The 26,546-nt window shown below is 40.0% G+C and overlaps 1 protein-coding gene across 3 annotated transcripts in view; it reads right to left on the minus strand.

The window, feature by feature from the left end:
• Nucleotides 1-426: 426 nt before the first annotated feature.
• The window catches only part of CFLAR (CASP8 and FADD like apoptosis regulator), a 62,647-nt gene continuing 36,527 nt past the window's right edge, over nucleotides 427-26,546 (minus strand). For 2 of the 3 annotated variants that reach the window (XM_036755205.1, XM_036755206.1), the window contains exons 4-10: nucleotides 25,551-25,686; nucleotides 24,391-24,470; nucleotides 21,818-21,875; nucleotides 19,134-19,183; nucleotides 18,161-18,239; nucleotides 3,515-4,028; nucleotides 427-2,597 (exon numbers count right to left, since the gene is read on the minus strand). In XM_036755205.1, coding sequence (XP_036611100.1) covers nucleotides 2,459-2,597; nucleotides 3,515-4,028; nucleotides 18,161-18,239; nucleotides 19,134-19,183; nucleotides 21,818-21,875; nucleotides 24,391-24,470; nucleotides 25,551-25,686 — 1,056 coding nt within the window. In that variant the 3' untranslated portion in view covers nucleotides 427-2,458. The remainder of the gene's footprint in view (nucleotides 2,598-3,514; nucleotides 4,029-18,160; nucleotides 18,240-19,133; nucleotides 19,184-21,817; nucleotides 21,876-24,390; nucleotides 24,471-25,550; nucleotides 25,687-26,546) is intronic. The other variant, XM_036755207.1, reaches the window with a different exon arrangement.

Raw genomic sequence — 26,546 nt, forward strand, 5'->3', positions numbered from 1 at the left:
ATAAAGGGTGACTGTATAGGAGGGAGCAAAATATAGTTAGTCTTTCACAACATGAGTATTGTGGAAGCGTTTTACATAATGATACATGTGTGATCTATGTTGAACTGCTTGCCTTCTTAGGGAGGGTGGGTGGGAAGGGAAGAGGGGAGAGAATTTGGAACTCAAAGTTTTAAAAGTAGGTACTCAAAAAAAATTGGTTTTGCATGCAACTGGGAAATAAGGCATACAGGCCATGGGGCATAGAAATTTATCTTGCCCTACAAGAAAGTAAGGGGAAAAGGGATGGGGGGAGGGGTAGAGGGTAACAGAAGGGAGGGTTGACTGGGGAATGGGGCAATCAGAATATATGCCATCTTGGAGTGGGGAGGAGGGTAAAAATGGGGAGAAAAATTGTAACTCAAAGTCTTGTGGAAATTAATGCTGAAAACTAAAAAATATTAAATAATAAAATATGGAATTAAAAAAAAAAGAAAGGTGGTGAAAGTTAAATCCTAACTTGCCTGTAACATGCTTGTGAAGTTTTAACAGTTCAACAAGATAAAAAAAAGATACTTCATTCTGGAATGATAAAAGTAATGGGGAAGAAGAATAAAATGCATAAAATCATAATAGGTATAGATAAAAGGTGAGTGTTTTCTCCTGTATCATTTCCTTGACACAAAGGTCTTATCTCTCCCTACTCTTAATCCATCCCCCATTCTTCTGACAAAGTGACTTTCCTATATCATTCGCATCTGACCATACCACTCAACTAGCCAATAAATTCCAGTGAGCCCCTTTTATCTGCAGGATCAAATATAAAATGCTCTGTTTGTCATTTAAAGCCCCTCACAACCTGGCCTCTTTCTATTCTTTCTAGCCTTCCTATTTCCTAACCTCTCCCCACCTGAACACCTATAGTCAGTGCTTTTCTTTCTGATATTACTCTGATATTATGGTGTGTCATCACCGTGAGAATGTGAATTGCTTACAAATAAGGAGCAGGCTTATTGCCTGTCTTTGTTTCCCCAGCAGTTAGCATCGTGCCTGCAAATATGAGGTATTTAATCAATGCTTGCTGACTTACTCAGAGGCATCCTTAGAAGTTTGATAGTATCCCAGAGACTTGAGCAGTCATTTATTCCAGCTGCCTCATTTTACCGATAAGGAAACTGAATCCTAGAGATTCAGAGAGTCCTTGTCTAAGGACAGATAATTTAGAAAAAGAAAATATTTTATTTATATTGTAGAGAATAAGTCTACCCTAAGACCATTAAATTCTCATTCATCTCCAAAATTCCTATTCAATCACAAAAGCTAGAAATTGGTTCACAAGTACTATAGGGGGCCTTCTGTTAATAAGACCAAGAAACTGATAATGGTTTCTTGAACTCGAAGTGAATGAGCAGAGATTGTAAAAATGCTCACAGCAAGAACAGGTCAGGAAAGGATGCAAGATGCTGGTGGAGGAGGGGAGTGGGGTTTATTCCCAAGAAACAACTCTACAGACAACTCTCTCAGTGGCAAAGTTTCCTCACTTATAACCCTTGCTTCTGTACCTTCATTTTAAGATTAGGCATGGTGGTCTAGACCTCTGTGACAGTTTCTCCTTAAGGAAGGCTGTAGCTTATAGAATCTATGCATGGAAACCATTGTTATAAGATTAGACCCGATGGTTTTTAAAGCCATCATGACAGTTTCCCCTTAAGGGAGGCTACTCATGGGAAAACACTAACAATAACACTTTTTGAAGGCTGGTACAGCTGTGTCCCCCAAATAATATTTTGTCTTTTTCACCTTGACATGCAGGGCCCGAGAAGCAGTAGCAGCAGACTTGCAAGTTCATTACAAGCTGGAGCATATTGCACCTTGGATGAACTTTACAAGACCATAATTATTGAGTCAACCTTTTCTGAGTTCAATGAGATAGTACAAAGGCAGCCAGGGAGGAGGATCCTTGTTAGACTCCTTCTGCAGGTGACTGTGCTACCCTTATACAAAGATACAGACATAGATACATCCTGTAAACACACCAGACAAGCCCTCAATTAAATAGTACTTTCCACAGGAAAAAAAAAAACAAAATTAGACACTCTGATTTTGGGGTATTAGACAATGAGGGGCCGTAAGGGACTGGGTTCCTAAAAAGAAAGAAAGGTCACCACTAGTTAGCGGTGGAATGTAACACTATAATTCCTTAGGGTACTGGATAAGCAGTGAAGACTAAAAGAGACCATACTTCATATTTGCATTACTCATTCCTTGGTTCTCTGGCCTCTGGTCTCATATGATAAAACCCCCCTCAGTATTCAAGGACCCCATTCCCATCATTTCAATATGGCGCTCACCCAAGGACCAAGACCTCATCCCACAGCAACCACACCAACATGCACACATACAAGGCACTGAAGAAAACTACACACAGAGGACTGAGGTCCCATCTCTGAACATTCATCATGTAAGCTCTTTTTTTTTTCTTTCATCTGCAGGGAAGAAAAACATTCTTCCTCAGAGTATGCTCTGATACAATGGAGTACTGCTCTTCTCGGGCCACTCTGCTGTTCCAGTCATAGATTTTGTTGTTGAGATCGATGTGGAGATTCAAGAGCGAGCATCTTCTGAAGAAGAGGGGAAGAGATAAAAATGAGCACCAGGCAGGGTAGATTCTGAAGCTAAGCAACTGAGGCAGCTTGTGGCAATGCGGTGAAGTTCACAGGCTTGCAGGGCTCCCTCTGGCTCTCAGTTGCCTCATCTATAAAATGGGAATAGTGATAAACCCTCTGCCTACCTCATATGGTGAAGATGAGATAAGAGATGTGAAAGAGCTTTGAAGAAGTTAAGAAAAAAAAAACAGTGGTGGGATTCAGCCGGTTCACACTGGTTAGGCAGACCGGTACCTAATTTTATGTTGAGTTCTTCAAACTGGTTGTTAGCAGGGGCGGGGCCTTGGCTCGTTTCCGTGGAGAACCGGTTGTTAATTTATTTGAACCCCACCACTGAAAAAAAAAACCCTATTACAAGAATGAATAGCAAATATAGGCAGTTTCTGACTTAGGAATTTCAGACTAACGAATGGCTTTTAATATATAAACTAGCAGTGGGAGAGAATGTATCCAAAGGCCTCTTCCCGTAAACATAACAACTATTCAGATGAAAATAAAATTGTACTATTACGACCATTCTTCAAATACATTATAAGTTAAATAGGCTTTTGGGAAGTGCCCTGGGAAGCTAATGGCCCACTTATTATAATATTGTTTCTATTGTAAAATGCATTCTGAGTTTCTGACAGAAAACTATTGGAACGTAATCCAGCCAGGAATTAGGGGTTGCTGTGGTGGTTAGAGTATAAAGAAAACTAAATCTTTAAAAACAAATGTTAAAAATTGTTTTTACATGTAACTGTGGAAAAATAAAATACTAAATAAAAAAAGAAAGAAAGGTAAATCCCTTTTTTTCCTGAATAGCCCCACATATATACCACAACACTAATGACCCACGAGGAGGCCTGTTAAGGGATATCAGTGAGGCTCACCTCTCCGCAGGTTGATGTAGGAGCTGTGAGAGGCATCGCAGGTAGAAGGATGGTGAACCCGGAAACTTCTCCAGCACAGAAACATTCACCTTGCACAAACTCCAAAAGATGTCGGCTTCTTGATGGAGAAGAGCTCCTGTAGGGCTCCTGGGTCTCCACACATTATGAGACATTCTGCCATCCACCTCTACGAGACTATTTGGCTCCTTGTGGTCTTCTGGTACCACATAGTTCTGGATAAAAAAGAGTTTTGGCTTCCCTAAGAGCAAAGGGCAAGCGTCCCCAGTAAAAAATTTCCTTATCTGATGAAGAGGGAATCCTGAGCAAGGCTGGTCTATTCCAAAAATGTTCTCAGAGTCACTGCGGCTGATCAGAATACACACAAAGATGTCATAATCTCGGTGCTTGGAAAGGCAGGAAACTTGATAAAGAGTCTCGTGGATTTCTTCCGTGATCAGGTGTTTGGAATACTGAACTTCAAACCTTAGGGAAATAAATGTGTCTTTGAGCAGATCTGGAAAAAAAAAAGTAGAAAACAGTAATTTGAGAAGATTTCAAAGAAAAACCTGGGAGGAAGGTTTCATATTTTCTAATGTCAACCTTGTATTATTTTGATTTTTAGAATACGGATGTCAAAGGCAGTCTTTGTGCAATGAGGGGCCATGAGGGATTGGGCCAGCAAGGAGAAAGGAACACCCACAGCTGGTCAGGTCTGTCTATGTTCTTTCTTTTTGCAGATTCTCCGTTTTCTACCATTTACCTTCCAGCCTCAAGAGCTGGTCAGGCCCTGATGCTACTGAAATTGACCACTAGAGGGAGACGGAGTCCCTCCGTCAATGTCGACTGACCAAGATGTGGCCTCTTAACTTCAGTTAAACTAAGAAATCAACCAACCAACCCCATTCCACTAGTCTCAGTCCTGTCTAGGCTGAATGCTAAACTTTTAGGCAATGGTTGGTACTGCTTCTAGATCTAATAGGACCTTTAATCCTTCCCAGGACCCACTTCCTAGCCTTATATTCCCTCTCTCGTCCTCCATCTCAGATCATTTTCTCTGACTTCTAGCTGTATTTCTGGCCTGTTCCCAGCCATGCATCCAGATACCTGAATGAAGGAAGCACACGACTCCCAAAGACTATTAATTCCTCTTGACCTAAGTCCATCTTTCACTAATCTTGTAGCTATCTTCCAAGCCCTGTCTCCTGTTTCTTTCCCCTTTTCCCCTTCCTTTCCTTCTGGGACCTATTATTACATGAAACAAAGCACATTTACAATTTGCTGATTGTTAAGGGTGGCTCTGCCCTTTGAAATTCAAGGCTGGACTTTCAACTTGGTTTCTTTAGTATCCACGTGGCCTTCATGCCATGCACACCTGTCCTTTGGGGCCTTGCCTGGCATTATTATCCACTCCTGATGGCAGAAGCACACTTCCAGTTTCAATATCTTTCAAAGCCCGTTGTTACCCTTTGGGTTGCCCATTAAGCTCCTGTTTTTTCTTTAGACAATGCCGCTAGTTTTCAGTTCCTTCTAAGAAGGAAGAAAAAAAATGCATACATTAATCTTATGAGGCAGCTGGGTGGCACAGCGCTAAGCCTGAGGTCAGGAAGACCTGAGTTCAATATTATTATTATTAAATATATTATTAGATAATAGCTAACATTTATGCAGTGTTTACTATGTGCCAGGCACTGTGCTAAGCGCTTCACAAACATTATCTCATCTAATCCTTGCAATAACCGCGAAAGGTGGGTGCTATAATTACTTACATTTTATAGTTGAGGAAACTGAGGCAAACAGGGTTGAGTGACTTGCCCAGGGTCACACAACTAGTAAGTGTCTGAGCTGGGATTTTAACTCAAATCTTCCTGACTCTAGGCCTAGAACTCTATCTACCAACCAAATAAATATATCATATTTCAAATACACACAAAGACATATGTATGCATTCAGGGTTGACCCTGCACACACCTTTAAATTATCACTTCCACTCATTTGCCTATGTTCACTTTGGTGATTATTCATTAACATAACCTGACCCTGCAAGGAAAGTAATCTGGTATTTCAGCATTCCAAATGTTTTACAATTCCAAAAGGATAACAACAAAACCCCCAAGAATAATAACTCACATTTATCTAACTCTTTACAATTCACAAAGAGCTTTCATCATCATGATACAGGGAGGTAGATGGTACAAGCCTCCTTGTTCCAATTTTATAGATAAGTAAACTAAGGGTCAGATGTTAAGCTTGCTCACCATCATGTTAGTAAGTGTTGGGAGTGGGATTCAACCTCCCACCTCCTGACTCCAGGTTTTTGATTATAGGAGTTGTGTCCTCGAGCTTTAGCCATAGTAAGGCTACCTTGACCGGGTGTAAAGAACAGACTGGATAAGGAAGAGACTAGAGAAAGTGAGACAAGTTAGGAGACTACTGCAGGGAAGGAGTAACAAAAGGTTGGTGGCAGATAAAGCGGAAAGGAGGCAATGATTGAGAAGCCACTAGGTGGCTCAATGGAGTGAGTGCCAGTCCTTGAGTAGAAGAGACCTGAGTTTCAATAAAGCCTCAAACATAAACTAGTTATGTAACTCTGGCAAGTCACTGAGCCACACAGGTTCCACACTGTGAGGATCAGATGAGATAATATAGGCCACCAAAGCCCTATATTATATTCAAGTCCTATATTCAGTTCAGTCGTTTTTCTGTCATATCTGATTCTTTGTGACTCTATTTGTGGTTTTCTTGGCAAAGTGGCTTGCCATTCCCTTCTCCAGCTCATTTTACAGAGGAGGAAACTGAGGCAGACAGGGTTAAGTGACTTGCCTAGGGTCACACAGCTAGTAAGTGTCTGAGGCCAGATTTGAACTCAGGAAGATGAGTCTTCCTGACTCCAGGCCCAGCCCCACTTAGCCCCACTGGTGTCCTAAAGCACTATATAAATGCTAGCAATTATTAGATACTTGTCTAATCAATCAGAATTATTGGTTATCAGGAAAAAGTTAAGTGATTTGCCCACAATACTCAAATAGTGAGGGATATAGCTAGGATTCAAACCCAGTCTGTCTGATTCCATATCCAGAACTCCTTCCACTGTATCTCACTGCCTCCCCCACCTCCCCAGATGGTGTTTAGGTTTCAAATTTGAGAAGGGAAGGGAAGAGGCAAAAAGGAAAGGGAAATGAAGGTGTGAGTATAGGGGCAAGATGCTGAATTCAACTTTAGACAAACTGACTGTAATGGATCCAATTTTCACCAAAGGAAGAAGGTCAATCCCCCATGAGGGCAATCTCAATCTAATTTAGACATCATTGAAATAATAATGTCAGAGGAATATAAGAGCTGAGGACAGGCAGATATTTGGATACCACTAGTTCAACTATTCCTGCTAATGAAGGTCATCTTCATGTTGGTTGACAAACAACAGAAAGTCTGGTCAGGGAAACATGTGAAAATGTTTATATTGCCTGAAATGCGCCAGAAACCACTGGTTTATTTATCCATGGCCGTGGAGGGGTGGGGGTGGGGGTCCTAAATAAGTAAGAGAAAAGAAGGCCCAAGAATAAACCAAAGATTCATAGCTCATTTCAGGCAATGCTTCCAACCTTTTCCCCAACCAAACCTTTTATTAAATGCTAATAAATAGTAAAACCAACCCATTTGAGTCTCTCTTCCCCTAGCTTATTGGACAGAAAATAGGAAAGTGCCAAAAGAGATGCAGCAGAAGGTGCCAGCCCTGAAGAATATGCCCAGATAGACCACAATCTGGAAAACCAATCCCTGGTTTAAGTAAGAACTGAATTTACTTATATGAAGTCAACTGAACCAGGATAACTGATAATGGCAGCAGCCAAGTGGCACAGTGGAGAGAGAGCTAGGCCTGGAATCAGGAAAACTTGAGTTCAAATCTGGCCTCAGATACTTACTAGCTATGCGGCCTGGGCAAGTCACTTAACCTCTGTTTTCCTCGGTTTTGTCATCTGTAACAGGGGGATAATAATAGCACCTCCCTTCCAGGGTTGTTGTGGGGATCCAATGAGATAATCATTGAAAAGCTCTTAGCACAGTGCCTTGCACATAGTAAGTGCTACATAAATGTTAATTGTTGGTTGTTTGTTTTTTAAATAATTGCTCCCTCCCTATACCCTTGCTACAAGCTCGTAACTAGTAACACAGAGCATCAAGTGTGGCTATCTTCTCTCTTAGGACACTCCCAGCAGCTCTCAACTCCCGCACTTAGACTGTATGCTCTTGGAGAGCAGGACTTTCATTTTATCTCTCTTAGCAATCTCAAAGGCTGGCAAGGCACCTCACACATAGTAGGTTCTTAGTAAAAGATGATTCAATTGAATCTGAGCCAATTTTAGCTCCCTAAAGAAGCTCAAAGTCCAAAGTTTTTTGGCCGGACTTAAATCAAAACCAAGAGCAGGGAGAACCATCTGTCAAGAAATAACCCAATGAAGAGGCCTGAAATTTGAAAAAATAACTAAATCAGTGTGTTGAATTGGAATCAGGGGTACGAAGAAAGCCCTAACCATCTTAAAACCTAGAGATGAGGGTGTGATAACTAAGTTGGAAGGAAGTAGGCCCTAACACAAGATATTAATATACTGATAACATTTTGCTGACAATAAATAACCTACTTGACTCTAGCAAGAGAGTAAGAAAGTACCTAGAAGTCCTGGTGCCGTTTTCCAAAAGAGGAAATGAGGATATCGGTAACTGGCCTGTTCTGTTCAAAATAGGAATGGCAAAAATGGAAACTTCTCTACATTACTGCCACGTACTTCCCCTTCAACAGTTGGGTATCTGTCACCATGTGGCGACTAGGAGATGTCATAGTGCACAGTGCTGGGCTTGGAATCAGAAAGACCCAAGGCCACATCCAGCCTCAGACACTTATTAGCTGTGTGAACCTGGACAAGTCATTTAATACTGTTTGCCTCAGTTTACTCACTTATAAATAAATATAATATAATATAAATATATTATATAAATATAAATAATATAATATAAATAAAAGAGTTGTTGTGAGGATCAAACTTTAGCACAGTGATAGTAAGCACTATGTAAATGTTAGCTATCATGAATGTCATTTGGAAAGGCAGCAATAGGGTGTAATAGAGAGAGTGCTAGGCTGGGGATGTCCTACCTCTGACTTACTAGCTGTATGACAGTGAGCAAGTCATAATACCACCAAGCTACTGTCTGATCAGCTGTAAAATGGGACTAATGATATCTATGGACACAAATGTCAGTTGTTGTCCAATAAGGGGCAGGAGCTCACACTGAAACAAGCTATTCTCCTCCAATCTTAGTGAGTGTAATTATGGGAACAGCTAATCCCAAACTGGCTCATGGCCTTTTTTTTTTTTAACTATTGATAAATTCATTCCCTCCCAACCTTCCTTATCTTATCTATGTCCTTGGACATCATTTGTACATGCCGGTAAGTCAATAGGATGACTCAATTATCTTGTTAATTTTTTATAATCAAAATAAAACTGCCCATTATATACACAAACACAGGGTGAACAAGGGCATTGCCGATAAAAATAGATACACCCGTAACTTTCCAAGTTTGCTTTGTTTAACAAAGGAATTCTTTTTACAAATAGGAAAACTACTAGAGATCAGTGACCTGGCTATATATTGAGTTTTTTAATTTAATTTAATTCCATATAAGAAAACTAATGCTAATGGTCAAACAAATTGTGCTATAAAAATGGAAGCAAAATTTATTAAGCTAATGAGAAATGACTATGAAGAATTCAGAGAAACATGAGAAGACTTGAGTGAATGAAATGATGTCAAGCAAGGTAAGCAGAACCAAGACAACAAACTACACAATGACCATGATAATAAATGGGAAGACATCAGAACTCAAATCAAAAGAGTGATCAATTGTGACTTCAGAGACCAGATGGCAGATATGATCAATATATTGATTTGTTGTGCTTAACTTTTTTCTTTCAAGAGAGTTAGCTATTGTTGTTCAGTCATTTTCAGTTGTGTCCAACTCTTCATGACCCTATTTGGGGTTTTCTTGGCAAAGAAACTGGAGTGGTTTGCCATTTCCTTCTCCAACTCATTTTACAGATGAGGAAACTGAGGCAAACAGGGTTAAGTGGCTTGCCCAGGTCACACAGTTAGCAAGTGTCTGAGGCCAGAGTTGAACTCACTAAGATAAGTCTTCCTGACTCCAAAGCCTGGTACCCTATCCAAGTTATCACCTAGCTGTCCCTAGCTCTTATCTTTTAGGACTGAGAGAAAAGAGTCACTGGTAATGATGTACTAGGCTTTAAGTATCAATGAAATATATAAGGGTTTGATTGGCCTATCAGACCAGTCTCTATAAGCATGGGCAAAATGCCCAATTTCCTTCATGGAAGAGACTGGGAGCCTGCTTCAGAGAGAGCTCTGACAATATGTAATTACAGAAGGAAAGAAAACCAATGCTTCATTCTCTCCTTTCTAACTGGAATTATCTATAAGGGCAGCACCTAAAAATCTGGCATTTGTCTGCCTAAGCCAATGCTACAGTAATTCCACCTCTCCTGCTGCTAGTGGCATGGAGAATCTTTCCCTCACTCTTTTGGCTTTTATCTTTCTTCTTTTACATGAGTTCTTCAATGAATCTGGAAGTAGTGGACAATTGTCTCATAAGGTTGCTTGTCTCATAAGGTCCTGTACAAAGGCTATAGAAATTATTCAACAAGTGAGCTTCTTATCAGAAGTAAACTAAGCTGTCCCCGATAATTCTAGGACAAACCACTTGAAATTACTTCTATCTCTCCTTTAGGCATCTCATCTATTCAGGGTGTGTTTTCAAACTCAGATACCACAAATGAGACAAGAATCATGCATGCCGCACCTAGCACATCTACCTCCCTCGCCTGGGAACAGACCATGGAGGAGGCCCCAACTCAAGTGCTGGAATCAAAGAACACATGAAGGGCAGCAGGAAGCAATGAAAGAGATCCGGACTTGGATTTAGAGAACTTGAGTTCAAATTCCAGCTCTTCTACTAATTACCTGGCAAACTGTGGGCAGGGCTTTAAGCAACTGTAGACCTCAAGTTTCCTTATCTATAAAATGAGAAGGTTGGATTAAATGGTCTCTAAGGTCCCTTCCATCACTAAATCTATAATACTACGACACAACACACTTTTCTGCTCTTGGTAGAGAGGTGGGGGAACTACATGTATGAAATATTGCACGATATTGGATTCATTTTACATTGATGGGTTTTGCTTGGCTGTTTCTCTTTGTTATAAGGTGGGGTTCATTAGTGAGGGGGAGCACATATCTGGACTTTATCAAAACCAAGAGCAGTGAGAACCATCTGTCAAGAAATACCACAGTGAAGAAGTCTGAAAGTTGGAAAAGTAATTATGTCGGTAGATTTAATTTTAATCAGAAGCTCAAAGGAATCCGTATTGTTGCTGTTGTTCAGTCTCCTCTGACTCTTTGTGACCCCATTTGGGGTTTTCTTGGTAAAGACACTAGAGTGGTTTGCCATTTCCTTCTCCAGCCCATTTTACAGTTGAGGAAACTGAGACAAAAAGGGTTAAGTGACTTGTCTAGGGTCACACAGCAAGTAAGTGCCTGACGCCAAGATTTGAACTGATGTCTTCCTGACTCTTGGCTCAGTACTCTATCCACTTAGCCAACTAGCTGCCCTAAAGGACACCCTAACCATCTTAAAAAATCTAGGGATGAGGGTATGATAACTAGGTCAGAAGGAAATGGGCCCTAGGGCAAAGACACTCAAAGTACTAATGGCATTTTTTGTACAATAAATAACCCACTAGACTCTTAAAGAATTTTTTAAAACCCCAAAGCCTTCAATAAAACCTTTTAAAAATGGAATTTAATAAACTGGAAAAAGTCCTTTTTTTTAAGCCCTGGAAAATCCCCATTGAATGTGCCTAACTCTTAAGAAGTGAGTTTCTAGGAATAAGCTTTTTCTCCTATCAATAATTTTTCTCTTATCTCCTGAGCATTGAACTTCTGGAGAAAAACCAATCACAAATGTACTATAAAAGGCTTTGCTAAGAGCAATCCCAGAAGAATAAATATACTAAATTTCTGTTCACTTGGACTTCATCAATTTGGAATTTCTGGTCATTCAACCCACATTATCTATAAAGTAAAAACAAATCAATCATGTAAACAACAAGGAACATGTTTAACCAACAAATGTTTGCTGAGTGCCTTCTCTGAACCTGGCACCCGCGTAATAAAAATCAAGTTTGTTTTGTTTTGTTTCTCCTGGAAGGGCTCTGTCCTCTGCTTCATCTGTTGGAAGAGAAATTCCCTCTACCAGTGTATATCAATATCTCTGAAATTTCTAGTTCTAGAGAGTTTCCTGGGCTATTAAGTAACTTGCCTGGTGCTATACAACCAGTATGTGCCAGGAGCAGAACCTGAATCAAGGTCTCCTTGACTTTGAGGAGTTCTTATAAGCAAAACAGATAGAAGGGCATACAGAAGAAACTGTTCATTTGTTTTTTATTTTATTTAAATGTATTATTTTTCTCTCTGATAAAATGCAGATAGTTTTAACTTGGGGGTGGGTAGCTTGGATAATTAGCGTTTATTGTACATGTTCACGGTACTTCAAAATTTCACAGATCTCTGATTTCATTGGTGTGTCCTGCTGTCACCCATAAGGACTCTACTCCTCAATGTTTTAGTACAAAGTTTTATCGTGGCCAAAATACTAAATGTTATAATGTCAACCTGGTTCCAGGCCTTCTGGAACTTAGGCTTTCTTCATAAAACAGAAAACCCATACTCCAAGTCTTTCCAGCTTGGTAGGTTTGCCAATAGCTCAACTGGCATGGTCTCTGAGAACTCAGGGTCACCTCTATGCCACACAGAGGCATTGTAATAGGACAGCATGTATAGGAATCACCATTTCTTTTTTGGATTTTCTTGGTTTTTTTTTTTGAGGGGAGAAGGCAGGGCACTTGGGGTTAATTGACTTGCCCAAGGTCACACAGCTAGTTAAGTGTGTCAAGTGTCTGAGGCTGCATTTGAACTCAGGTCCTCCTGACTCCAGGGCCAGAGCTCTACTCACTGCGCCACCTACCTGCCCAGGAAACACCATTTCTTAAAAAGAATATGTTTCTTAAATGTAGATACACTTACATCTACTCCAATGGTTGTTTACAAACTAGTCAGATTCCAAATTAACAAAGCTTTTAAGGAGGTTTTGCTGATCAGAGTCCACTCAGGCAATAGAAATCTCCAAACAGCTAAATCTGTTACATTTTCTTAGTTCCCGTTCTGCTTGAGCTGTCTGGAGCTTTTCAGACTACTGACCTGATGAGGCACACTGCCCCTCTCTAAATCTGCTCTCAACTGATCCTCCTTCTTCCTGTCTGATCCTTCCTTCTTCCTCACCTGAGCTGGAATATCTTGCATTTCCTGGCCTTTAAATGTCAGTGTTTCCCGGGGTTTGGTCTGGACCCTCATCTCTTTCCACCCCCTCTCCTTTAGTGATCAGCTTTCCAAGTTCAAATATGACTTTTATGAAGCTAACTCCCCAAACTAGATACCTAGCCCTAATCCATCTCTTGAAGAATCATAGTAACAGTGCACTGTCAGCTGCCTGTAGGCTATCTCCTGGATGTCCTATAGACATCATCAATCACAATGATGTGGTGATAATAATGGCTAACATTTACATATAGCTTTAAGCTTTGCAAAGCATTTTGAATACATCACCTCATTTGTTTCATACAACAGCCTTGTGAGGTAGATGCTATTACTAACCTCATTTTACATGTGAGGAGAGTGAAGGAGATAACCTGCCCAGAGTCGCACAGCTAGTAAGGGTTTGAACTTAGGTCTTCTTGAACAGACAATATTCAAACTCAAATACCTTGTCACCCCCAACTTGACTCTTTACTCTCCTCCATACATATACACGTATATACATATACAAATAGATTTGTATATTTATAATATATAGCATGTAATATGTATAATAATACCACATAAATATATAATATATGCACATACATATATAATATATAAAGATATATAAATGTATACTGTTTTAGATATATAGATAGTCAGTTATTTGCCAAGTACTGTTCATTCTGCCTCTATAACATTTCTCAAATCTGTCCTCTCCTCACTCAGCCACACACCGCCCTCGCCCCCACCCCCAGTTCGGGTTCTCATCACTTCACCTTACTAAGTTTGCCTCCTAATTGGTCTCCCTGTCCTGAGTCTCTCCCCTCTCCAATCCACCCCCACCCTGGGGCAGGCTGCCAAAATAGCCTTCCAAAGGCTCAACACTGATGATGTCATTTCATCTGACCAAAAATCTTTAATAGCTCCACATTACTTTCAGAATAAAATAAAGACTCCTTAGCCTCATATGGGGTAGCTAAGTGGCACAGCAGGTAGAGCACTGGGCTTGGAATCAGGAAGACTCCTCTTCCTGAGTTCCAATCTGGCCTCAGACACTTACTAGCTGTGTGACCCTGGGCAAGTCATTAAACCCTGTTGCCCTCCATTTCTTCATTTGCAAAACGAGCTGGAGAAGGAAATGCAAAACCACTCCAGTATGTTTGCCAAGAAAACTCCAAATGAGGTCATGAAAAATCAGCCAGGACTGAAAATGAACAGCAGCCTGACTGAACAACAATAGCCTCCCACAATCTGGCTCTGACTTACCTGTGCAGCCTTATTTCATACTACAAGCCTTCATGAACGCTTTTCTCAAGCAAAGCCAGATTATTGGCTATTTCCTGAAGCTCTGGAAGTCACAGCTCATACAATCCGTATGCTTCTATAAGTTCATACAAGCCATCTGTCATCTGTGGAATAGAGTCCCTTCATGTCCACATCTCAGAATCCCTGTCTTCCTTCAATCAATCATAGGAGCACAGATTTAGATTTGGGAGGGGGCCTTCAAGGCCATCAGGACCATTCCCCTTAATTTTTACAGCTAAGGAAACTGAAGCAGAGAGAAGCTAAGTCAATTGCCCGGGGTCCCAGCCAGTAAGAGTGGGAGACAGAATTTAAACTCACAATACTTATATATTGTTGCCCCAGGAAGGAACAGAAGCTCATTGAGAGCAGGGACTTTGTTAGTCTATTTGTATCCCAGTGCCTTGTATATCTTGGTGCTTAGTGAATGTTTGTTCAATTATATTGATCAGAAAGTGAGGATAAGAAAAAAAACTCATATTTCTTCCCTACTGATTGTCCATTTTACATTCGAGTTGAAATGAGTTGATCAGGTTATGGTGTTTTCCATATATCATCTTATTTAATCCACGAATTTAATCCATCAAACCTGGGAAGTTGATAGGATAACTGTTATTATCTCAATTTTGTAGATGAGGAAGCATTGTATAGTGGAAAGGGTTCTGGGTTTAGAGTTAGGCTCCATCGTTTACTACCCATATGACCTGGGCAAAGTCATTCAACCTCTTTGGGTCTGTTTTCCTCAAAGGTAAAATCACAGAGGTGGACTTGATAATCCCTTTTATCTCTAAATCCTGTGGACACATGAAGTGAAGGAACTTTGCCTGAGATCCCACAGCTAGTCCACAGCAGATCCAGGATTCAAACCTGACTTGAAAGTCGGTGCTCTTTCTATTACATTGCAAAATGAATCTTTTTTTGGAGGAGTTCCCAAGACTGGCAAACAAGAAAGCCCAACCCAGTGGTTTGCCATCCATGCCAATAAAAAGCACATGGCTACTGTTCTATCTCAGGGACCCATACATCTATCATCCCAAATTTCATTTGCAGCTTGTCAGCCTAGACAAAGGAGCAGCGGCCAAGACTGCTGAATGTCCTTGTGCTGAGTCTGCATCTTTCAGTGTTAGGCCAGGTAAGTGTTACTGATTCAGCCTGTCTCTCTGCACTATTAAGGGAGATAAGAAATAATAATGAAGGATGTGCAGCTGGACTTCTCTACTGTCTATTTTTAGCTTCTCATGAGTTCTAATGGGATACTGGTGGAGAGAACTCTGCTTATGCAAGTGTCTCTTATGTGGAAGGTTCTAAAAGCCAGCTGGCAAATCTGAACCCTAGTCTGCATAAAAAGCATACTTGCAATTTTTATTTTGCAAGTTTAAAAGAAAAGGCTGGAGAGAAATGAAACGGAGAGCCATTCTTCTAAACCTCCAAAGGATCGTCCTTTACTCAGGAGGCTGAAAAAGAATTTGGGCCTCATTCCAAACCCCAGAGATAATCACTTGTGACACAGAATGTTTCCTACCATCTCAACCCAAATATCTAGTTCTTTGACGTGTCATTGTTGTTTAGTCATTTCCAACTCATTTCATGACCTCATTTGGGATTTTCCTGCCATTTCCTTCTCCAGCTCATCTTACAGGTGAGGATACTGAGGCAAACAGGGTTAGGTGACTCGCCCAGGGTCACACAGCTAGTGAGTGTCTGAGGCCAAATTTGAACTCAGGTCATCCCAACTCTAGGCCCAGTGTTCTATCCACTGCAACACCTAGCTGCCCTGAAACCAAGTCATGCAAAAGCTAATGATATAGCTAGATAACTCCATGTATACACAACTACCAAATTAACATTAATGCAATTAATCACAACGATGACTCTTATTCCTTGTCAATAGCTCCTTACTGAATAAAATCTAATCTTTCATTATAGCAGGTAAAACCCTCCTTTCCAGCCTTATCTACCACTACCTTCCCTACATTTATCCAATACTACAAATAAACTGAATTCCATATCACTGCTTGAACACAATCCATGCTTTCTCTCCTCTGCCTCTTTATTCTGTTCTTTCTTCCGTAAATCCCCAACCCCTCATGGTTCACCTGTCAAAATGCTGCTGAGATCCTATAAAGTCTAACTGAAATGCCACTTTCATTCCTAAAGTCATTCGTGATCACTCCCGCACTGGGGCCAATCATGACTTCTCCCTCCTCCAAATTCCCACAATTCCCTGTTGACTCATTCTCTCATGACGCTTACTAGATGCCATCTTATACTTATTGTATACATGTCATCTCCCCTACTAGGTTACAGACACACAGACCACCTCGTTTTCCTCTGAATCCTCCACAAATGCCTAGCATACTGTCTTGCATACAAAAAAGGCACCCAATTGATATGTGGAGAAAGAATGAAAGTATGAATGAATGTAAAAGGAGCAGGGAATAGGACCCAGGCATTCCTTCTTATTCTTCCTGTAATGTTTTAAAGCACTCCCCCAGTACCTACCATTTCCTATCTATTTCAGGTTGCATATTTATATCCGAACATTAAGAGATATTTTGTATACAGAAGCTATTTACCAAACAGAGCTATGGAAAGCCATTAAGTAGTGACTCTGGAATTCAAATCAGATAAACCAAGAATGAGGGAAATTCGGATGTCTACAAAGAACAGGATGTTCTGCCAGTGAGAATCTTGGACCCTGCATTCCTACAAAGAGCAGACATTGGGTCTCTGGGATTTTCCCAGGGAAATGCCCAGCAAAACACTATGTACAATGAACGAGGCATCAATTTTCTTAATGATGAATGAATGAAACAAGACAGTTATGTTTAAAAAGTCCAGACAGCTCTCTGGATCAGCTGAACAGTGCCCACATCTCCTTTTAGCTCTAGTAGGAGATTCATTTAAGCATCTCATAGCTATTATTTGGGGTTTTCATGGTCAGAGAAAGGAGGGGAGAGGGAAGAGAGGAGAGAAAGAAGAGAGAAGAAGAAGACAGAGGGAAGAAGAGAGAAGAGGAAAGAGAAAAGCAGAGAGGAGAGGGCAGAGGGGGAAAGAGAGAAACAGAGAGAGAGGAGAGAGAGAATCTTTATATGGTCACATTTCCCTGAGCCAAAAGAAAAAAAAAATAGGACGCCTGGGGAAAAAAAAACGAGGGGGTGGGGGATATTTAATCTAAGATTGTCTGATATGTGTTTATTTAACCTCTTCTTAAGAATGCCTTTTCTGGAAACTCCCAAACTCCCCAGGATAAATTTTAAAGTGTTTCTGAAAAATAGTTCTCAAACATCCAGAGAATATGTCCAAGGTTTAGGGAACAGAATGACACAGAATGACCAGTTCCTCTCTCTAAATAGATAAAAGAATAAACACATCTTCTTGCCTCCCTTATGAACTGGCTTCCTGACCTTCCTTGGTTGTCTCAGTGATGATGCTGTTTAAGTCAATGTAGAATTCTAACTGAAAAACCAATCCAGACCCAGATATGGGTGGCTGATGTGAGGTTACAACTATGTAGGCACTCAAAAATCAGATTAACCCCGAAGCATAAAGTTGAAGGAGCAAAAAGACCATCACCCTTAGCTAGATTGCATCCAATGGATCCTAGGGAGATCTTTCTTATTCTACTCTTAGAATATCTCCAGAAAATATTTCACTAAGTAGAAATTTAGTATCTCACAGCCCTTACCGCCATAAAGTCACATTTTAAAAATTCCTTCTACGGGAACAGAAATCATTTCTGTTTCATACTCATTAAATAAGAAGAAAAAAAGTTCAACAAACCCCCTAGATGCTGTGGCCCATGCCACAGTTTTGTTTAGCTCTAATACAACAGAAAGGTGTTAAGTAGCATTGGGTAAAAGCTCGAGGAGTCCCATTTACTTGGGGGACATCAATTAATCCAAAAAGACCGCTACATACCGGCATCATTGCCAATGCAATCAATTATTAAGCAGAGTCCCAGTGGTTGACTCTTTAGCCTGTACTCCTCACTAGCCACCTGTTAAGAGAGTGGGAAAAATGGGTTAAGAAAGATTCTGAATATTACTCTGTCCCTTCTAGGCCCAACCATATGCCATGTCTCCTTCTTATTTGCTTTCCTTTACAATCCCCTTTTCAGCTAGTTCTAATCTCTCTGTAGACTCTGATCTAGATTAGCCAATCAGGTCTGAGGTTGGAGGAATCTGTTGACATTTTCTTTCCATTGATGCTGTTTCTGTTAAGAGAAATAATTACAAGATACAGAAACTCCTCCTGCTCTCAATTTTCTTTTGATTTTTAACATTTTTAGCTACACCTCTTGCCAGGAAGTACTTCCCATACTGACTTATGTTTTAATCCCCAGACATCTTTTGAACCAGAGAGAATGGAGTCACTGCATTTGCTGACCAGATACAATAAGGCATTGTTTCAGGGCTTATGTAAGTAATCCTTTCTCCCAAGCAAGGAAGGAAAGCACTCTGGCTTCTTTCAGCACCCCTTTGAGCAGTATCTCATCAAGAAACGGGGCTGACAACACATAGCAACACGAACTATTCCAACTCCAACACCACTCACCTTTCTGCTCAGTGGCAATGCAGTCACCTAGTTGAGAAGGGATAAAGGGTAATTTTGACTTTTCCCTGTTATCCAAGCTGTTAACTCGCTCCATTTTAATTCCTTCCAAAATAAGAGCACATTCTTCTTTTTCCCATGGCTATCAAGTCCTCTTTCCTCAAGAGGAGCATTAGCCAAAATAACACTATTAGGCTGCTGAGTGCCCTTCCTGCTGCCCTATCCTTGTAACAAATAATTAATTTAGAAGCATTTGTCAAGAATTCAATATTTTTCTTAAAATGGGAGAAAATATCTTGAGGAAAGGCAAGAATATCAAATCAGATCACTGAATCTGTACCTGAGGCAAGGATTTTTCACATTCCTGAATGGATGTTTTAACTGGTTCTGCTGGGAAAAAAAAGAAAGGTATTAAAATGTTAATATCATGTATGACCTATGTCAAATTGTTTGCCTTCTCAATTGGGGGAGGGAGGAAGGGGAGGGAGAGAATTTGGAACTCCAAATTTGAAAAAAGAATGTTAAAACTGTTTTACGTGTAATTGGGAAAAAATAAAATATTTTTTAAAAAGTTAATATGAGAAAGTAGGAGGAAAAACTACTGGACCTGGAGTTGGGAAGGACCTGGGTTCCAATTCCACCTCTGACCCTGGCAAGTTGCATGACTCTGCCACTTTATCTTTCTGGGCTTCCATTTCCTTAGTTTAGTAAAGGATGATGATGATGATGATGATAATGATGATGATGATGATGGTGATGTAGTATTATTAGGCAAGATGTAGTATTATTGGACAAGTATCATTATCTCCTTCTAAGGAGTCTAGGTACCCTTCTAACAGGGCTGGTGAAAGGAAAGTGTTTTTGATAAACCTTAAAATGCTATAGAAAGGAGCAGCTAGGTGGTCCAGAGCAAGGACCTTGGAGTCAGGAGGACCTGAGTTCAAATATGACCTCAGACATTTGATACTGACTAGCTGTGTGACCCTGAGCAAGTCACTTAACTCCAGTTGCCTCACCAAAAAAGGGGGAAAAAATGCTAGAGAAATATGAAAATTTACTATTAAAGCTAAAGGATTATAGAGCCTATTCACATGATGGTAAAATTCCCAAAGGCTATATCCTGGTTTTCTCTTTATCTACTTCAATGATTCTTTGCTCTTTGCTTTTCCAGTAAAGAGCAGCTCTTTTAAAGCATGCATTTTTTTTTTCATCTCTGTCTCTTTTTTTTTGAGGGGAGAAAGGAAGGCAATTGGGATTAAGTGACTTGCCCAAGGCCACACAGCTACTAAGTGTGTCAAGTGTCTGAGGTCAGATTTGAATTCAGCTCCTCCTGACTCCAAGGTCAGTGCTCTATTCACTGGGCCACCTAGCTGCCCCCCAAGCTGTGTCTTGCACACAGTAGGCACATTAAATGGAATGTTCAGTTTACTCTGTAGCCAGAAAGCCCAGTTGTACGTTTCTATGTTAAAAAACACAAATCTGGGAAGGAAATGCCAACGGATGGCCCCTTGTAAGAGAGTCAAAGCAGAAATGCCAATCCCACAGCTAAATAAAGCAAGGCAAATTTGCTCAATATCTCTCCCTTCCCTCTCTGCAACTTCCATGTCTGATGGTCAATTTTTTTTCTCTTCACAGATGATGAGGAATCCCTGGATCACAGTACTGTTGAGAAGGATCATATAGAAAAAAACAATGGAATCCTGAAATGTCAGTGACTTGAAGAGCTGAAATCTAGTGTACACCTCGTATACTGAAGATAAAGAAAAAGACAAGGCCCACGCAGCTTTCTTTCTTTTTTTCTTATTTTAACAAGATTGTAACAGAATTGCCCTGTGTGCTTATGTGTGCTTATGTTCCCCTTTGAACTTCCCTTATTTGTTGCGAGTAAGTGTGTTGCCCATAATAACACAGCTAGTTAATGGCAGAATCAGAATAAGAGGCAGGATCTTGATCCCAAGCTCAGAGCCTCTCTCTACAATATACCACAAGGCCCATTTGAATTGAATTATATATTGATAATTGAATTATACCTATTTTAGGCATGATAAGGTGAAGCCACAAAATTTCAATGACATGTACAAGTCAATGAAGCTGCTAAATTTCTTGAATCTTATTTTGGTGGTTCACGACCCCTTTATAATTTTGATAATGGCGGAAGATGGGGAGGGTCATATCTCTTTTGTGGACTGTGTCATATCAGGCTTTTACACAAATGCATATGTGTGTGACTACACATGACACACATGTTATATATATATGTATATATATGTATATATATGTGTATATATATATATACATATATATATATATCATTCTATAAACCATGCCTCCCTCCTCCAAAAAATCTACAGAAGAAGAGAGAGCTTCTGGTAAAGCAAGGAACAGGAGATTTTTTTTTTGGAGGGGGAGGCCTTTTTATAAAATGAGAGCATTTAATAGGTGGAAGGAAGCCCAGAGATCATATCCAATATATGCCCCTCATTTAAGAGATGAAGAAACTGAAGCCCCCAGAAGTTATGTGACTAGAACAAGATTATACTGGTAGTAAGTGAAAGAGCCTGGATTTGAACCCATTTTAACTTTTCTGACTCCAAATCCATGACTTTCCACTTACATTAAATCAATGTCATAATGAGATATGTCACAATGGAGGTTTACTTCTTCCTGTTCAATGATCTATAATAAGTGTTTGATATGCAGACCATGCTACTTATTGTGATTAAATCCACTGCGACTATAGCCCCAGATCATATTTTTTGTTTTATTTCTCCCTTTATAAAAAAAAATTTATATCACTTATTAAATACAGCCAAATAATGAAGATAATGGATTAGCCTTGGTGTTACTTAAATTCAAATAATTCTATCATACCTTAGATTAAGCTGTTAGAAATCATAATTGCTTATTATGAGCTTTAAGGGGGCCCCGATCTGACTAGTGATGGAATACACAGCTGGGGTAAAGGAAAGACTGTAGAAATTCCACAGATTTTCAAAAGTGAAAGTGGAAGAAAGATGGACTTACTTGAAATTCCATGCTGTCCAAAGATCGGTCTTTCCTCCTTACTCATCCCATTCTTGAGCTTGAAAGAAGGAACAAGGTCATAGTACATTTTGTTCTCCTCCTCAGTTGCCCTACTACACGTCAACACATTTCAACAAGACTGCTTCCCTAGGGAAGAAAGTACCTGAAGGGAAGCCTCACAATTCAATCAAAAAGACCTTTATTAAGCATCTACAATGTCTGAAGCCCTAGGCAGATACTGGGGTACAAAGGTGAAAAAAACAGAGACTAATCATTAAAAGTGTGGTGTGGTGGTAGAGGGGAGGTTTAGTGGTCTGATGGGCAAATAACTAGCTACAATAGAAGAGAATGTGGTAAGAACATAAGAGAAGTCAAACTGAGAGTCAAGAGATACTTGAGGAGGAAGACTTCACTTTTAGCTAGGTCTTGGAGGGAGGGGCTTTTAACGGGCAGAACTTTGGGGGCAATGAGTTCCAAGCATGGGGCACAGTACAAACAAAGACACATTAAATGGCAGAGTTCTTGGGAAAGGACAGAATGAGAGCCAGAGATGGAAAATATTCCATTTTGTTTGGAATGTGATGTATGAAGATGAGGAAAGTAAAACAAAGCTGGATGGGGCAGCTAGGTGGCAAAGTGAGTAAGAGCACTGGCCCTGGAGTCAGGAGAATCTGAGTTCAAATCCAGTCTCAGACACTTGACACATGTACTAGCTGTGTGACCTTGGGCAGTCACTTAACCCCAACTGCCCTGCCAAAAAAAAAAGCAAAAAAATAAAAAAAATAAAAAATTTAAAAATAAATAAATACATAAATAAAACAAAGCTGGATTCAAACTATGAGATCCCTTACAATAGGGAGCCCCTAAGGATTCTTGAGTGGGAGTATAAAATGGTGCAATTTGTGCATTAGGAAGATTATTAGAGCAGTAGTGGGAAGAATGGACTGAAAAGGTGGTAGACTAGAAGTAGAAAGATCAGGTAGGAGTTATCCTAATAATCCAGTGAGAGGGAATGAAAGCCTGAGCAAGAATGATCAATCAATCATTAAGCATTTATTAAGTACCTGTGTGCCAAGCTCTGTTCAAAGGACTGGGAATGGTAGGAGTGAGAGTAGAAACAACTAACCCCATGACTATTTATGTTAATTAGAGTGATAATTAATGTTTCCACTTAAAGTATTTTTTTTTACAAAAGAATTTATTATTTAGTCACGAAATTGCACTTTGTTCCAAAATCTCCCTCCAAACCAATGATTGGTTTTGGAGTGGATGTATGTATAAATTAAAAGTAACTTCGTAGGGTAAGAGATTAACTAGAGAAGGTGGATTTTGGCTTAAACTATCTGCCAGCATAAAATCCCCACTGATAATTATGAAGAAATAAAAAGAAAAGCCCTTTGTTAATTATCTTATACTTAGAAGCATTTTTTTTAGCATTAGCTAGTTAACAAAGAGCTTTTCTTTTTATTTCTCCACAATGAAAAGAAAAGCCCTTTGTTAATTAGCAAATACTTGGAAGCATTTTTCAGGAAGGAAGGAAGGAAGGAAGGAAGAGAAAGGAAAAGAAAGGAAGGAAAGAAATGGAGAGGGAAAAGGAGAAGAGAGGGGAGAGGAGAGGAGAGGGGAGAGGAGAGGGGAGGAGAGGAGAGGGGAGGAGAGGAGAGGGGAGGAGAGGAGAGGGGAGAGGAGAGGGGAGGAGAGGAGAGGGGAGGAGAGGAGAGGGGAGAGGAGAGGGGAGGAGAGGAGAGGGCAAGGGAGGAGAGGAGAGGGGAGGAGAGGAGAGGGGAGAGGAGAGGGCAAGGGAGGAGAGGAGAGGGGAGAGGAGAGGAGAGAGGAGAGGAGAGAGGAGAGGGGAGAGGAGAGGAGATGGGAGAGGGGAGGGAAGGGGAAAGGAGAGGAGAGAAGAGGAAAGGAAAGGAAAGTCTAGTTTTTCCACATGGCAGCCCTTCCTGCTTGAAGACAGACATCCTGTCCTTTCTAAGTCTTCTCCTCACTAAACATCTCTATTTCTTTCGTTTGAAAGATCCTCTTATGGCATGAATTGAAGTCTCCTTCACCTCTCTGGGGCCCTCCACACTCTGGATAATGTCCAGATTATCAAAGTCTTTCCTAAAACATGGTATCTAGAACCGAATATAATACTTCAGATATGGTCTCACTATAGTGCTTAGCACATAGTAGGCCCTTAATAATGTCTGTTGATTGATGACTGACCAAGGCATAGTATAGTGTACTATCTATTGTTGACATTGTCTCTCTTAATTCCACAAAAGACAATAATAGCTTTCTTTTTGTTACAAGGGTTTTGTTTTTCTTTTTTCTTTTTTCCCCCTCAATGCAGTGGAGCTGGGAGAGAGGGAAAATAGATTTTTGTTCATTAAAAACATTATATTTTTTAAAAGAATTCTATTATTTTTAATCATTCTAAATCAAAATTTTTGGAATTGCATTTTATGGTTTGTGAGTATCTTCTTATATTTCAACCCCAAGTATGAATCACTGAACTGGCTTAAGTTAGGCCTGGTCCCCGATATAAATTATTATGAAGGTCTATAGGTTTGCTACAGACTTACCCCCAAGTCGTAACCAGATTTCGTCAGGCCTACACTTGGCAGGGAAGCCGGGATTCCATTCACATAGTTTGCTCCCAAAGCTGGAAATAGAAAGAGAGATTCTAAGACTCATTTGCAAGTGGCTATCAAACCTGAATTACCTGTCCTACACTATATTAACAAGTGACAGAAAACCTCCAAAATAAAAAAAGAAACCATGAAGAAATATGGGAGTCTGACATCATAGGGTATTTCTACTGGATCTCATAAGAGAATAAGTGGGTCTTTAGATCACTAAAAATTAACAACTGATGGTTCTTTCCAAGGGAAACCACTTTTTTATTTAAATTTTTTCAATTAACAAAAAACTACTTTCTCTTTCTGTTTCTCCTCCCAGGAGAAAACAAACAAAAGAAAAATAAAACTCTTGCAACAAATAGGCATACTCAAACAAAATAAACTCCTAACACTGGCCTTATCCAAAAAACACATATGCCCCATTCTATACCCTGAATCCATCACTTCTATGTCAGAGGGTGGATAGCATGCTTCATTCCCTGTCCTCTGGAAGCATGGTTGGTCATTGTACTGGTCAAAGTTCTTAAGTCTTAGGGAAAAATCACTTTTGGAAATTATCATACTAATATCAAAACAATACTTTTTATTAATTAATTTATTTTTAATTTTCAAGATTCACTTCCACAAGATTTTGAGTTCCAAATTTTCTCCCCATCTCTCCCCTCCTCCACCCCAAGATGGGGTACATTCTAATCACCCTTCCCCCAATCTGCCCTCCCTTCTATCACTAACCCCCTTTCTCTTATCCCTTTCCCCTTCTATTTTCCTGTAGGGCAAGATATACTTCTATATCCTATTGCCTGTATATTTTATTTCCCAGCTGCATGCAAAAACAATTTTTGACATTCACAAAACAATAATTTTTAAAACTACAAATAACCCTAACCACCTAACTGAACTCAAACCCTAAGTCAGATAAATAATCCATCAAATAAAAAGACAGAGAGATCTGTTCATGTGGCTGATGAGCTAAAGGTTGAGCAATTAAGAACAAAAGGACAAAGTGCTTCTGGGCTTGACAAATATTCATTGAATATCTACTAGGTACAAGCATTTCTTTGCACTGAATCATCCTTGGGGTGAGAGGTCAAAATTCTTCTTACCTGACTGCTTATATTTCTGAATTTTTTTCTTCAGATCTATCCTGTGAATGTTCTTCAGACATTTTTCCAGTAAATCTAACTTGTCAGGAGCAATCAAGTTTACCTTCTCTAGGTCGATAACAACATCTAAGAAACTCTATAAAAAAAAAGAAGAAATAATAATAAATAATGATAATAACCAAGAAGGGTAAAAGAGTCAGGAGAATAGACTATTAACCTACAGGGATAAACCACAGGGTAGATGATTTACTCTCAGTTAAATGAAAGGATCTGTGTTTACTCCCCCCAGTGGGGTCAAGAACAAGAAACCTACAAAGGTGGCATCACAAAGACAGACTAGCCTGACACAGTCTTTAATTCAACTCCTCGGAGTCAGAAAGCCCCTCCTCTGTGCACAGTTAGGCTTTAAAAGGTCAATCTACTCCCTGGGGCTGCTAACGCCAGGACCTCTGGGGGGTAACTCATAAAATCTGCATGAGCAGCAGTCTGAGAAACTTCTGCAATTTCCCTCTGATTAGATCTCCACTTGAAAGCTCTAGGGACTGCCCCTAAAAATGAGGGGAGAGGGTAATGGAGAAGCAATTTCTATATTAATGACAGAATTTCTTTTAAAAAAGTGTCCAAAATAATTCTCTGTCCAACGAGGGCATAGCATGTCTCTAACTCCTATTGATTCATTCAGTTAACAGCCATCATCAGAGTACCCAAAAAACTTCAGGGTTCAAAACCAGGCAAAAAAAAATGAAACGACTATATAAAACTACAGCAAGAACTACCATTTGTACAGTAGTTTGCAAAGTGTTTCCACATGTTATCTCTTTTGATCTTCCAAAAATCCTACGTAGTAGGTATCATTAATGTACTCATTTTACAGATGAGAAAAGGAAATTCAGAGAGTAATTGACTTAGGCTAGGGTCACCCGGTGTCTGAGACAGAATTTGAACTCACCCGTTCCAATCTACTACTGCACCTAGCTGCCCCGCTCCACATATAAA

The sequence above is a fragment of the Trichosurus vulpecula genome, chromosome 4, assembly GCF_011100635.1.
Source record: "Trichosurus vulpecula isolate mTriVul1 chromosome 4, mTriVul1.pri, whole genome shotgun sequence".
Lineage (NCBI taxonomy): Eukaryota > Metazoa > Chordata > Mammalia > Diprotodontia > Phalangeridae > Trichosurus > Trichosurus vulpecula.